General features: G+C 45.0%; 1 protein-coding gene across 3 annotated transcripts in view; it reads right to left on the minus strand.

Moving 5' to 3' along the window:
* Window positions 1–14,544, minus strand: part of MAPK8IP1 (mitogen-activated protein kinase 8 interacting protein 1) — a 499,492-nt gene that overhangs the window by 248,568 nt on the left and 236,380 nt on the right. The window contains exon 1 of one of the 3 annotated variants that reach the window (XM_069623254.1): window positions 13,770–14,423. The exons of the other annotated variants lie outside the window; for them this stretch is intronic. Within the exon in view, the coding sequence (XP_069479355.1) occupies window positions 13,770–13,834 (65 nt within the window). The 5' untranslated portion in view covers window positions 13,835–14,423. Of the gene's footprint in view, window positions 1–13,769; window positions 14,424–14,544 lie in introns of those variants that run through there. 3 annotated transcript variants of the gene reach the window in all.

Raw genomic sequence — 14,544 nt, forward strand, 5'->3', positions numbered from 1 at the left:
ATGCCCGAATGTATCCCAATGCAAGAAGCCACGATGTTTATTGTAGAAGACTATTCCAGCAATGCTCCGCTAATCTCCTCCTCAAAGTCAGCCTGCCAGCACACGATCGCTCCCCAAAAACCATTCTAACCACGCGCTACATCTAAGGCTGAAGGTATTGGTCGGGTGTATGACGCCCGAATGAAATACTTCACACTACACCATATAGACCTGCAAATAGGGCAGGGGTCTCTGCCTCCCAGCACTTCTTTACTGGGTAGGCTATGGGTTGGAAAGCAGGATATGGGATGGAAAGCAGGCTACGGGATGCGAAGTAGGCTATGGGATGGAAAGCAGAGGACGTAACACTGGACACTGGACTACCTTCGCCCTCTGTGCGTAGTGGACATGCTCCTTTAAACAGGAGAATGTAAGAAGTGGAACTTTCAAATAGTCAATTATTTCTTTCTGGCCTCCAGCACGATTGACAGTGTGGGAGAGGCCGCCTCTCCTGGCACTGTTTTAATTAGTACAGGTTGCCCACTATGTCTCTCCAAATTCCCTTAAGCCTGATCTTTGAAAAGTTGTGAATGTTTTGCATTAGGAGAAAGCCAGTGTGGTGTTCACAGCCTGCTACCAGTGTTGATTGCTTTGCTACGAAAATCTACACATGTTTCAATGTGTACTCTCTTTGTTGAGGCCAAAGCGTATGCACTCCATAACATTCTCCACAGCTTCAGGCATGAGACCTTTACCCTTTGCGCTCCTGAACTGGAGGTCTGTCTCTGAACTGGTAGCCTGCTGGTTTTCCAGCTTGCTGGCGACAAGCCTGGGTGAAGACTGATGGATGGAAAAACTTTGAATTAATCACCACCACTGGCAATTCCCCTGGGACACCTTCCACGCCACCTTTTTGTCAGCCTGCTCGAAAAACACTTGGGGTTTAATTCACAGAAAGTTTCCCAATGGGGTTTTGCCATTGTAAAACGCTTCTGTGAAGTAGGCCCTTGATCTCACCCCAAGTGAGTCAGCCCATCCCATGCTGCTATGTCATTAACTTTTGCACAAGACCACAGACCAGGCATGTTTTGGCTTTACTGGGCGTCATCAGTAGGGTGTAGTTTAGGACGCTAGGCAAAGCAAGCTCAGGCTCTAAGTCTGGCGATACCCATGCCACTTATGGTGACTTTGCAACACTGAAGAACTATGAATGGAAAAGCGTTCAATTAATAATACACACTGGCCTTTGCGCCAGACCTGGATACGAGAAGTTAGTGTTCTTGAAAGAGAGGGTTACAGCTCCTCGGAATTATGTTCTCGTTGCCCTTATTCTGAGATCTCTGCTGATTCCACAGTGAGCCTTCACAGCAATTCACTCTCCTCAAAGTTAACACCACACTCAGAGAACGCTTGAGTCAACTACTCAGCTCGTAATGCAATGCTTGCCTCATTTTTAAAAAATCTCAGGGCATGCTGACTCTGAAGCCCAAAATCCTCCAGATCTACAACCTCCTAAAACCCTGGGACCGTGTTTTTGTCATGGAGACCTGGTTTTCCAATCAGTTACATCGGCACAATCTTAGTCGACAGCTCAAGCCAGGCAGAGCCCTTGCCATTATTAACTTTAAAATGTACTCCTAAATTTCCACCCGCCTCCCTGATCACAATTTTGCTGATAATCTGACAGATTTTGTATATTATCTCCTTATTGCCCATCCTACTCGGATTGTTTTGGGAAACTAATACCTGGACGAAAGACTTATCACTTCGAGCCAGAAATAAATCTCCTTTATAATCCAGGCCACCTTATCCTTGCCCAGTCCATACATGGCGGACTCATTCCCATGGCCACATGTTTAATATCCTACTTGACATCTCTGATTCTATAGGAGGTGGGAAACCCATTTTATCCACCTCATATACACATTAAGCCATTCCATTAATGATCCCAGTGAAAATCTCAAGTACTGCTACTCTAGTAAAAAATGTATAAAGTGAAGCCCTCTTAGGAAATTTGATAAGCCTGCTTTTGCTTTGGAATGGCCTGCAACCGTTCGCGACCACACTGAGGGGGAGTTGCACAAACATACACAGTTGCTTGACCATCTTGCTATGGTTTAAATGTACTTAACCGGATAAAAGATTTAAAAGGAATCTCATATTACATGCCATAAAACGAAGTGTACAACCTAACTAATTCTTGCAATAATCTGTTCTTTGAAACACAACTAAAGTTTACTGTGTTTTAAGGAGAACCTCGATTTTCTGGGCTCCCATCACACTGCATATGTATCCATGATCATTTATGCAAAAAGGATTTTTATACATAGCAATATCTGTTTCAGCTATTGAAGGACCTTAGAAATTATGTTCCCATACGATCGAGGATCAAACAAAGGCTCCAAGCTGTAAAAGGATTAATCGAGTTATAGATACTTAACAAATATTTTCTCTCCACGTGGCAGCCAATCCATTTTCTTATGTTACCACCAGCAAAGAGTCTGGTTCTTTGACTGACCAATTTCCAACTAGACCCTTTAAGGGGTTAATTCTCCGACCTTCAGTGAGCAGTGTTCTTGTGAACAACCACGCCTGCTCTCTTCAGCAAGGTCTTGTCTCAGACACCTTCAAGGAGGCCATTTGACCCCTTTGCTGCAGACCCATCTTCGGGTGCCTTGGATCGGGGAATTTTCACCCTACACCCAACCTACCACATTTTTGTAAGATCCTGGAATCTACAGGGGTTCCACAATTTCAGTTGCATCAAGAATGCAATTGCATCCTGAATCCGTCACAGGCTGGATTTCATCTAGGTGTGGGGACAGAATTGGCTCAGATTACATCTCTCGATTTGCACTTCATCATGGACAATGGTTCAGGAGCTACCCTCGTGTCGCTGGACCTCGCGAGAGCCATCAAAACAGCTAGTCACTCATTCTTGATTACTTGGCTGACCGACGATCGAGTCAAGGGCATCCCACTGATATGGTTCACCTCCTTTCTGTCAAACCATCAGCAGGATTAGTTTACCAGTCTATGCTTCTGGACCTACAAAGGTAGAATGTGGAGTGTCTCAGAGTTCAGCTCTTACCCCTGTTTTGTTAAATTGTCTACCTCTGGCTCCTGACACAACTAATCTGCTCTTTTGGATTCAAATGTTTAGCAACATTGATGGCACCCATTTAATTATAGGGAGAACACCTTCTCCAGTGGGGTCAGAGGCCAATAACCTCATGAACCTTATTATTGCCTTTGACATTTTGATGTGTGCTAATTTTCTAATGAACGACACCACACAAACGAGATTACAATTATCTGTTGTGCTGCACCACCACTTATTTTGGCCAGCATCATTAAGCAACTGTCCTTCCTCACTCACTCCTGCCTATGAGAAAAGTGGGTGCTAGCTGGTTAGATAACATGAGCTCAAATTGTAGACAGAGAACTGTCCCACAATTCCAATTGAACGGGACAGGTGGAAGAGTCTTTTCCTCCCTTTGGATTAGGCACGCGATCACTATCCAACAAACTGCTAATTTTCTCCGTTTTTGAAAGCTGCAGAAAACCTACATCTTCCAGGCTTAATAACATACCAGTTGCAGGTCCGTTGGCCCAGCACCAAGAAGTTTTGAAAAATTAGGTACTCGCTATTTTTTGTTAACGGGGGTCCAGTCTGTACTATTGGGAGACCATTTAAGCATAAAACAAGAACACCAGACCGACTACCCCTCTCTTTTGTCCCTTTAGTGAAAACCTTTTAGTAATCGTGTTTGTCTGTTTAGATATTAAACAGATCAATCAGCACATCGTTGAGGTACTTTTTACAAACCATATACATTTATTTCATTATTTCCACAGACAATTACAACACATGTGGTCACTTTTATCAAAAAACCTGATGTCAAAAAACAAATAAATCAAAACTTGAACCACTTATAGAAGTTAGTTCATTGTCACATCATAATACATATATTTTAACATATACCACTCAGTTTCCAACAATTGCTTGTAAAGAGCCTATGTTTCAAATTATAAGACAGGGGATATTGGACTCAAAGATCATATAGTGTGGCACTTATTGATGTATAGCTGTAGTGCAAAGGAGTATTGTATGATTCGTATCAAATGATGTTTGATCTTCCTTTAGATTTCTGATCTAGTCAATAATATTGGTCCATAAAACAATTTGTTTCCGGCAACCCATTACTCGAAGTTGCAGGTGGAGATAGAGAAAAACAAGGCGATAGATGTTTTCCTTTCAAGTCGACATATGTTTCGGCCACTGAAATGCGTACTGCACCATCTCATGTGCTGTCAGACTCTTTAATGTATGGACCATCTTCAGGTCTAAATATTTTTTCAAGAATTATATTCTTCCCCACATAGGTACGTTTTCAACATCAATCTAAAACAAAGAGTAGAAATAATTTTTACCAAAAGTGACAGAATCTTTTTTTTAAAAAGAGACCAACCAGTCTCCTTGAGACGATGTCCGAGGTATCCTTCAAAAATTATACCACGATTACTGACCACAATGCTAGCTTTAGGACATTGAGAGATTTTTCAAAACTGGAACTTCAAGCAAACTCAGTCTCGATTTTAGGTGCGTCTTGCTACCTATAAAAATACATAAAACCAAGCTGTATGGCTCTGTCATCATATATTGAATTGCATAATTTGGAGAGGCATTTGTAAAGATCAATTACCTTAATTATCTGTTATATGAGGTAGGTGAATTGTTTCTTTAATGCGCCATCACTTGGTATCTTATGATGCCCATTCCAAAGGATCGAAGGGTTCCAAATGGAATCAGGATGTGTCTTCCCGGTACGCTTTATCCCCAGGCAGGCAATAACCACTGGTTGGGTATTGCATTGCAACCTACTCGGAGGGGGTGGGGGGGTTGCATGAACATACCTACTGACGTGTTTGTGATAGCTTGTATTCCGTTGTCAGAGCCTTTAAAACCCGTCCTTGCAGGGGTTCCAGTGCTGGAGGCTAATAGGTTTGTTCTTTCCCTAATAGCCACTGGTACCCCAGCACCATCCTGGCTGACTCTTGAGCTCGTATTAATGTCCAACTGCACTTGAGCCGTGGTTTTATTATTAACCCCCCCACCCCCCCGCTCCTCGTTCAGTAGAGCTTACATGGTTTCCAATGTTATCTAGTGTAGCCTTCTTCTGTTCGAGCAGGCCTACGATTTCCCTCAACTTTTGGAGTTCTGCCATAATCTTGCTGTAGCCACGTTGCTAATGACTCAGTAACCTCTGGTATCTCGGTTTCAGAAACTCTCGATGTATTAACTTCATCTGTCAGATGCGAGCAATCACAGCCTGGGGCGAGGTTACTAGACAAGGTCCTAGGTTCCCCCTTCTTCCTCCCCTCTTTTTTGTCTCTGTCAATACAGCTAAACTATTAGTTAAAGTGATATCAATACTGCAAACCTATTAGTTAGTTGATATCAGGGGCAATTGAGGAAACCAAGTGGAGTAATTTGTCGGGGGCTCTGTTTAATTTAGGGGTCAGATTATCATTCACCTTTGCTCCTAAACTACTCGCATTTGCCTTCCCCTGCTGCACCCTCGTATCTGCACAGCATTCCCCCTGCAGAACAGACACCCTGGGTATGTGCACTTCTATCCCTCCACTGCCTAGACTGCCCTTTCAGTCCTACCCAGTAGCTGGAATTGAATAATTCGTTCCACCCTCTTGTCAATTCTTTTTCTCCACCTCATAGTCAACCAAACGGATCCTTTGTTTTCATCTTACCACTGCCCCAGGTTGATGGGCAGGGGGGCCTGCCTACTGGTACACTACCCCTGTCTTCTATCAGCAGCAGCTCTGTCTCCGCCACCCCACTACACAATTGAATTTTACGCCCTTTATTGCCTGCCTCTTTATACCCAACCCTTCCCATCATCGTGCAAGAGGTCGTGGATTTCTGTAATTAGGACATTAACTTCTTTGATTGGCTCAAAGAGTGTATACAGCTTCTTTGGACCCTCCCTCGGAATATAGTTGAATTTGTCTTTCTTTTGGACATCCTCCTGTAAGGGGGAGGGAAGTGGGTAATAAGGACTCCTTCCGCCTATACAAAATGAGTAAGAACACCCCAGCTGAAACACTGTCAGCCACTAAGTACGTTGGTACATGTAGTGTTGGCTTATGTTACATCAGGCACTGCTTGCCTTAGAATGTTGGAGTAGCCTGGAACCTGGTGTTCCCTGAGGGTTCCAGGCATGACAGTTAAGGACTGCAGGATGGTAGATGAAGCTGGAAAGATGTGCTTACCTGTTGCTCCCCAATTATTCTAGCCTAATCCCTGCAACTAAGAATAAAGCTTTCACCTTTCATACTTGCTGGCTCCAGAGTCATCATTGTCTTATGCGTACCTTTCTGGACCCCGTACACTACAGTGTACAATTCGGGACAATTTAAAACATCAGATAAAAAGAAGTTGGCAGTTATACGTTCGGCAGTGTGGCAGTCGATTTTCAAAATGGACACATGACTGCACAAGGCAGAAAATACCCACACTGAATAAACCACGCCCAGAGGTACATGTAGACCCAGCTCCCGAATTAGAGTATTAGAGCATTGATAAATCCAGCATAGCAGCAGCAAGGCACCAAAGATAGCAATATAGCTGCACAGCCAATTGGGGTCTAGGCAAGGCAAGCAGGACCATTGTTTCCAGCACACAGAGTCCTTCAGGGGACCGGCTATGAAGCAGAGGGGGCAAAGCCTCTAGTCGCAAGCTCCTGCTTACACTCTGCACAGAGCACACCTGCAGTGCTCAACACTGCGAGATCTTAGCAAGCATGGGCTTCGGCACTGCGGGTCAGTGTACCGGATATGAAACAGAGGGGGTTTGGCATTCTCTAGCAAGATCCTACTACACTCCCCACAGAGCACACCTGAAGCTCTCAACACCATGCGCCCTTAGCAAGTGTGGGGTCAGTGGACCTGTTATGAAGCAGAGGGGGCGTGGCCTCCGGTCGCAAGCTCCTGCTTACACTCCCCACAGAGCACACCTGCAGCTCTCAACACCATGCGCCCTTAGCAAGTGTGGGGTCAGTGGACCTGTTATGAAGCAGAGGGGGCGTGGCCTCTGGTCGCAAGCTCCTGCTTACACTCCCCACAGAGCATACCTGCAGCTCTCAACACCATGCGCCCTTAGCAAGTGTGGGGTCAGTGGACCTGTTATGAAGCAGAGGGGGCGTGGCCTCTGGTCGCAAGCTCCTGCTTACACTCCCCACAGAGCACGCCTGCAGCGCTCAACACCATGCGCCCTTAGCAAGTGTGGGGTCAGTGGACCTGTTTGGTCGCAAGCTCCTGCATACACTCCCCACAGAGCACACCTGCGGCGCTCAACATCACAGATCCTTAGCACCTGCAGAAATTGCTTTTGTTTATAACACTGGGATCTCCATGGAGATCAACCTAAATAATTGTAATGCAAATCCAAGAGTTTGGAATTGGTTGCAAAACTGGAAGTTAATTCACTGTAACCACAGACTATGGGAATATAATAGGTATATTTAATTATATGGTACTATCGAAATATACATTGGGATCTTCCCAAATAGAGATGTAGGACATCTATTCATGACATTTAGGTTGGCTGTCTTGGGGACTCTAGATGCTATGGGACCAAGAGTAATAATTCCTGGAACCAGGCGCCTGTGTAGACGGTGTAATACTGCAAAAATGCTGCAATACATTCAATTTTGTGGTGCACAATCTGCATTTTATGCCTCAACATTTTCCATTTGCTGCCGCAATATCCTGGAGCATTTGAATGAGGAAACTGCAGAGAAAACAATAAAACATATTGAACTGTGCTGGCCAGTGATTGATGAGCATAATACTACATATTTTTGGTGATTTGTGCATGATGGAACATCTCTGGGGACGGAAGTGTTCTGGTCTCGCATGAACAGGAAAGGAGTACGTTTAATTCTAACAGTGGTCCAATTCTGGTCTGTTGTTCAACCAATCATTACTAAAACCACTGTTTTAGCTTGAAACATGTGAAATGAAGTAAGTTATCTCTTATGTTTTATATTGATTCACACATGCATTATTCACGAAAGCTGTAACAGTATATTTTTCATTGTAATTTACTGGAGGATGCATAAGGTTTGTTTTGAACCATGAATATGCTTAATACATAAGAAATGATCAAAGTATGCCTTAGATATACGTTTGGGAGTTCATTTTAGATGACAAAATACTTGTTTTATGGTGTTGACTAACTTTATTTTGTTTCCCACTTGGATTTCTGAATCTTGTGTCTAGCTTCTGAATTGTAACCTGCATTCTTTGTGTAATTGACCTGCAAACATGATTTAATCTACAGTTGGATAAGTGGTCCATAGTTGGAATCGCTTTCTGCACGGTCACAACTTATTGATGGAGAATTCACATTAGTGTTCTAATATACAGTGTGTCTACCAACATTTTATTAGTTTGACTCTACATGTGATTCTTTGTTGTTTCATTCGCTTTGCTAGGTTTTCTCCACACATTTGTGTGTTATTATTTTTCTATGTCACGCACCGATGTAAAAAAAAAAAAACATAATGAATACATGTATATATTTGTGTATACGTATTCTAGCGCAGAAGGATGTATTTCTCCTCAGGAACACTGTCCACAGGAGGGAATGCTACATATAGGCAACCCCCCCACCCCCCAACGATCTTGGGTCCTTCACATGCATGTGTTGATGTCACCTTTCTGTCCACATATTCCATCAGTTGAGAATATGTCAACACATGTTGTGAGCAAACTTTTGTAAATTTCTTTATGTCATTTGCACATTCCAACTCCTTCACTGCTGAGCTTTAATCAAGTCTTTGGAAAAAGGACCTGCACACTCGTCCTTAGCACCTGGGTGTCATCCACCAGTTACAGCAAGATTTCTTGGGGACCAGCTGATCATGCAGCAAAGAAATTCTGCATGTTACAGGTAAAGGTTTTACAAAAGTAATGACAACATGCTTCATCTGGGGCTGTGGCTCCGCCTTGAACCACCAAACAGTTGAAGAGCGCTAATGTTGAAGTTTCAGAAAATAAGAACAAAATTGCCCTTTGAGCCATTTTCCTTGACATGTAGGAACTGAATCATTCAGTATCGGACTGACAGACCCTGACAAGAATGTGTGATCTTTAAATAATGAATTATATATATAAAGCATGGGCTTAAGTTTCAAAATTATTTTTAAAGATCAAAATTAATTCCAGGATGCAATATAGATGTAGACACATTTTCAATGACATGAATACAAAATATATACTTTCATCCTTTCTGAACCATGATTTGGAGAGAACTCTTACTTAGTGTCTAAACCTGGACCAACCATTCAGTTTACTGCTGAACGCCCCTTTCCATCTGCTTTGGTCATCTTGGGTCCCACTGAGAGTTTAGTCGGGACTTTCTGGGAACTAAAAAAATATCTTTGGCAAATCTGTCTAAATTGGGCTTTGCTTACTGTGAATGAATGCTAAGCTTAATGCAGCAACGCCATCCAACCACATCTCCCACTGACCAGATTCACGGGTGCTGGCCTGAGGAAATCGTAGACCATTCCTGCTACTGCCACATTATAGCTGTGGAGATCCCAGGTGACCTTAAGCGAGCTCAGATGACGCTACTAAAGAAATGTCCTTTTGCGCTCAATCCCAAGAAATGTAGACCCTCGGCAGGGCAGCCATTTATGGCTAGAATTTTGAAGAATAGGGTCGCTTTGTAATTATAGAGTCACTTACACTTGTGTGAAGTGTCACATCCACTGCAATCCTGAAATCACAATTTACATGGGATCAAAACATTCATGAAAATGTTGGACAAGTCCTTAGGCCGTAAATATGTTGTCTAACTATGCTTCATGATATGGTAGATCTACCATTCAGTGCTCTTTAAGATTAGCTTGAATCAGAAGAGGTAAAGAGAAAGGTTTAGTTTGGTGCAGCTGCCTTCTAATGAAACAAGGACAAGTGTGTACAGGTCAAGGAAATACCAAGTCAGTCTCTGCGGCCCCTTAAGGGTCCCCATTATCGGTGGTACTGTTCAATATCTCTTTGAATTCCGCTGATCGACCGGCCAAAAAAACATGGAATAAAGGTCTGGTGCTATCCCAATGGTATGCAGCCATTTCATATGCTCATCAGCTCAGGGGCAGAGTATGAAGGGCAACAGGACTCATCCTGGACCCCAGAAATGTATGCCTTACAGCTGGATGATGCTTACTGAAAGCAAGATCAGACGCCTCTTTGGATTTTCAGGTGTAGTATTGACAGATTCACACCGATAGTGGCAGGTGCTGAATCGTCACAAAAACAACAGACATTTGGCCATTATCCATGGGCCTTCAGTGCTACAATGAAGCAATTCAATTGTGAAAACACTGCACAGATCAATAAGTAAACACTGCAACTCCAAACTAAACCAGAGAACCTAGGGAAATGAGACAAAACGCGTTGCTGCTCTAGTCCTTAGCAGGCCAGACTACTGCTATAGGATCCTCGTTCCCTACACTTTGGCTTCTCTCAACTAAGTAACATACTTGCTACTCTCACCCTCTACAACCACACATGGTCCTTATTCACCTCGGTTTACTACTTTCACATGGGCGGCAGTGGTAGAAGTGTACTGAAAAAAGTAGTGGAACTGTGGTCTCGGAAGGGGAGAGGGTAGGTGGAAGGTGCAACATGTGACAAGATGTTGCTGCCGGTGCCGGGGGCATTGCAATAGCCTTAGAGTCTAGTAATTAAGGCTCCTATTACAACTTTACACCTGCACAGGGACATGAACGGACAGATCCTCTATATATAATGATATGATATGATAGTTTATTTATATAGCGCCTATACACAATGTGTTTCAAAGTGCTTCAAGGCAAGGAAGGGAACAAGGGAAAATACAACGACATTCTTACAGGCCATGAACAGTAAGGATGTGAAATTAACTATCGTACTCGGCCTGACGATATTTCAGATAGTGCAAATACTAAGAAATAGATAAGGAAGGGAGGGGGAGGGTGGGAAGGAAATGGAAACAGACAGGCGACTACCGTACTAGGCTTGATGACATTTCTGGTAGAGCTGGAGGAAAACAAAAGGTGAGGGAGAGGGGTGCAGAAAGGGAGGGGAGGAACAAAACAAGTGACTATTGTACTAGGCCTGACAACGTTTCAGATAGTGCTGGAGGGAGGGGGGAACAACAGTAAGGGGATAGGGGAGCGACAGACGAGGTTGCTATCATAGTAGGTCCATGGACAATTCTGATAGAGTAAATGGTGAATATGGTTGTAAAAAGTAGAGGAATGGTAAAGAACAAAACGAAAAGTACACCACTCCCGAACGTTCCCGTACACTTCGATCACGAACGGGCAGAGATCTAGGCAGAAAGCCCTTCTCAAATCTCTCCCACCCGTCAGTCTGTTTCCAGCTACTCTACCCCTCAAAATCTATGCTCCCGAGCCCTCCTCAATCTAACCGTCCTGTGCCTGTCCTAGATTGCCATTTCTTTTCATCCTTTCACCCGCCTCAGCCCCAGAAATCAAGATTGTCCAAACTTGTTTAGCTCTCAACCGAGGTCCACAATTTAAACAATAAAACAGTAAAAATAGAACATATGTGGGGTTTTCCAAAGTTCTGTGTAATGTCTGCCTGTGCTGTTCCCCACTCTAGGGATATGCATACATGATATGATATGATCGTTTATTTATATAGCGCCTATACACAATGTGTTTCAATCCACTACAACAGACGTGTGCAACCAGCAACCCAGTAGGTGTTTTGGACTACCATCCCCATGATCCCTCATCATTTGATATGCTGGCTTGAAGCTGTAGTCCACAACATCTGGCCAACCAAAGGTTCCAGACCCAACACTACAATATGTCCTATGTCAAGTACACAGCAATAAGACGGCTCGAGCATCCGACGCCATTCCTTACACGGTGTTTCCTGGAAGCACCTGGTTCGGCCAGTCATCAATAGCCTATGTGACACTTCTTGTGTCCAAGTGTGTCCTGATGGATTCTTGGGAGGTAAGAGCCATCGGCTAGGAAGATGCTGCAAGTAGTCGCGAGTACAAGGGCCTCCTATTGGGGAAAGGAATTTTCTCCGTTTCTTCTCGTCTGCGGGATCTAATAATACAGTTAAAGACTAGAAAAAAGGAATGGAATGGACTATTACAACTTTACTGCACTGGAATGGAGGGCAACCAGTGCAGCAAAGTTCCACTATGATAGGCTATAAATGGCTGCACTCGCTCACTGTTGTACACATCAGTGCATATCCATGCTCAGGTCTGGTCACCTGCTCTACACACCCATTCTGAGAATCAGTCAGCGCAGGCATATGATGTGTCCGGTTAATGGTGGCCCAGTTCAACATAACATTTAGGGGCCCCAATTTCTGCAGCTGGGAAAAAGACAGAGGCACTGTTGGGGTCCTTAAAGTATAATGGAAACAAAAGAATGCATTGAGGGGGTTGAATCATCAGAGTATCACTGGACAGGCAGCCAGAGGGGATCTGAAAACCTAAATGCCCACTGAAAAGCTATGAATAGCTCTTTTTCAGCAAGGTGCTAATGGAGTTGAAACAAGTAAAAAGGCAACAAGGTGATAAGAATGTTGCTGGATAGTGCAAGAGGCCTGAGAGAGGTGACGACTGGCCTGTAAAATGCATGTTGAACAGTGCACATTTAGTGGCCTGAATTGAAGTATGTTGTTGTTGCATAAGACTGCCAACATGGAGGCAGCTGCACAGGGCCTGGGGCCCCTGTGCTTGAAGCCCAGTTCACGTAAGAAGTTGAAATCTCCAGACGCCTTCTCTGATTACAGCCTTCAGTTCACCACAAGTTTTTTTTTTCCTATGTGGAGTTTCTTCCTCTAGAGATTTGGCTTTCTTGCCAGAGCACTCAGTTTCCCTTTGCAGCTTCATATGAGAGGCCAGAGCGGACTCCGGAAAGAGAAGGCAATATCCATTGGTGGACTTGCCTCCAGGGAACTCTGGAGATTTCCCAGAAGGCCCCTGCACCACGTGCCTCTTGTGTGGGTATCCTGATTTTCGGCTCCTCTTTCTTCCTCTCCCCCACGTACCCTGCCCCTCCCCTTCCTGCCACCCCCCACCCCCTTCAAATGTTCTCGTTGGAGATCCCCTTCAAGCCCAGCGCATGGAGCAATATGGCGCCAGAAAAAACCTTTCCAGGCCCACTTTTAGTTTCCAGTCCATCCCTGGCTATATCTTGCAACTACTGCAACACAAGGTTTCCTGCACAAATAAATACAGGCTTAACTGCCCACATACACCTGCACGGGTATTGCATTACACATCAGACATGACTGCACCCACAAAGCAAATACTTTTTATTCATTTTATCTGATATGACGACAACTGGATAAAAATGGTAACCATTGTAAATATTCAACATGTAATATTGATGTAATGTTAAGTAAAAGGTTTATTTAACAGCAAAAAAAAAAAAAAAAAAATCCAACTACTCTGCCAATACAGGAATGACTGCACCCACACATCAATCGTTCTGCCATACAGCTATTACTGCATCCATACAAGCATTACTCTCCCTTACTGCCCCCTATAGCCATAGCTGCCTCATATAGCCAGTGATGCCCACGTACAGCCATTACCCCAATCACACAACCAGTATTGCACCCACTGAGACTTTTGGGCGGGCATAAACATTCCAGCAGGATATCTTACACACCTGACCCTCCCCCCGGACCCACTAGACAGGCGTGCTGCCCTCTCCTACCATCTCTCCCACTGCTCCTCCAGCCAGCTCTCCTCGTCCTCACTGGGCTCCATCTCCAGGTGCATTGGGAGATGGCAGACTGCACCACCACCAGTGCTCCCAGTCAGAAGGGCGGCTCAGGGACCTGCCGCAGCACGCCCTGAGGTATGAGTGATGTACAGGTGCAGCCGGGCACGGTTCCAGGGTGGGCCGAATGCACCTTTGGGCACCCGGGCGCAGTGTTATTGGGGCTAGGTGCATTTCTGGGGGGGAGAGGAGGGATGGGGACAATGCTGGGTGAAGGGCAGCTGTGGTTGGCGAGTGCAGCCCAGGGGGGCCGGTTGGGCGCAGTGCTAGGCAGGCGGAGGGCGGATTGCAGCTCTCGCAATCTATGGGGTGGCAGCTCTCGGGGGAGAGGGAGGATTCGGCTTTGGGGAGTTGGTGCAGGGCTGGTGCAATGGGGGTTAAGGTTCCCTAAACGTCCGGTCTATTGCGCGCCCCCCTCCCTCTACCACGCCCTATAAGTAACGAATCCCTCCCCCGGCCCTACATAGAGCTCCGATGTGTGCTGGGGGTGAAGACAGGGCGGTTGGGAAGGCGCTGTCACCCGGGTGCGGAGAGGGGCCGGGGTTGCTCTCCATCCTCCCGTCCCTGCCCCCTGCGGTCCTCGGCAGTTGTGCTGTCAGTCCTTTCCCCACATGGCGCATTGATCAGAGTCGCGTCCTTGCAGCTCCTCCCCACTGCAGAGAGCGAGGGCATTAAAGATGCATGAAGTCAGCGCTCCCGAAGGAGCCAA

This window comes from Ambystoma mexicanum, chromosome 11 (genome assembly GCF_040938575.1).
Source record: "Ambystoma mexicanum isolate Mex_15411 chromosome 11, UKY_AmexF1_1, whole genome shotgun sequence".
NCBI lineage: Eukaryota > Metazoa > Chordata > Amphibia > Caudata > Ambystomatidae > Ambystoma > Ambystoma mexicanum.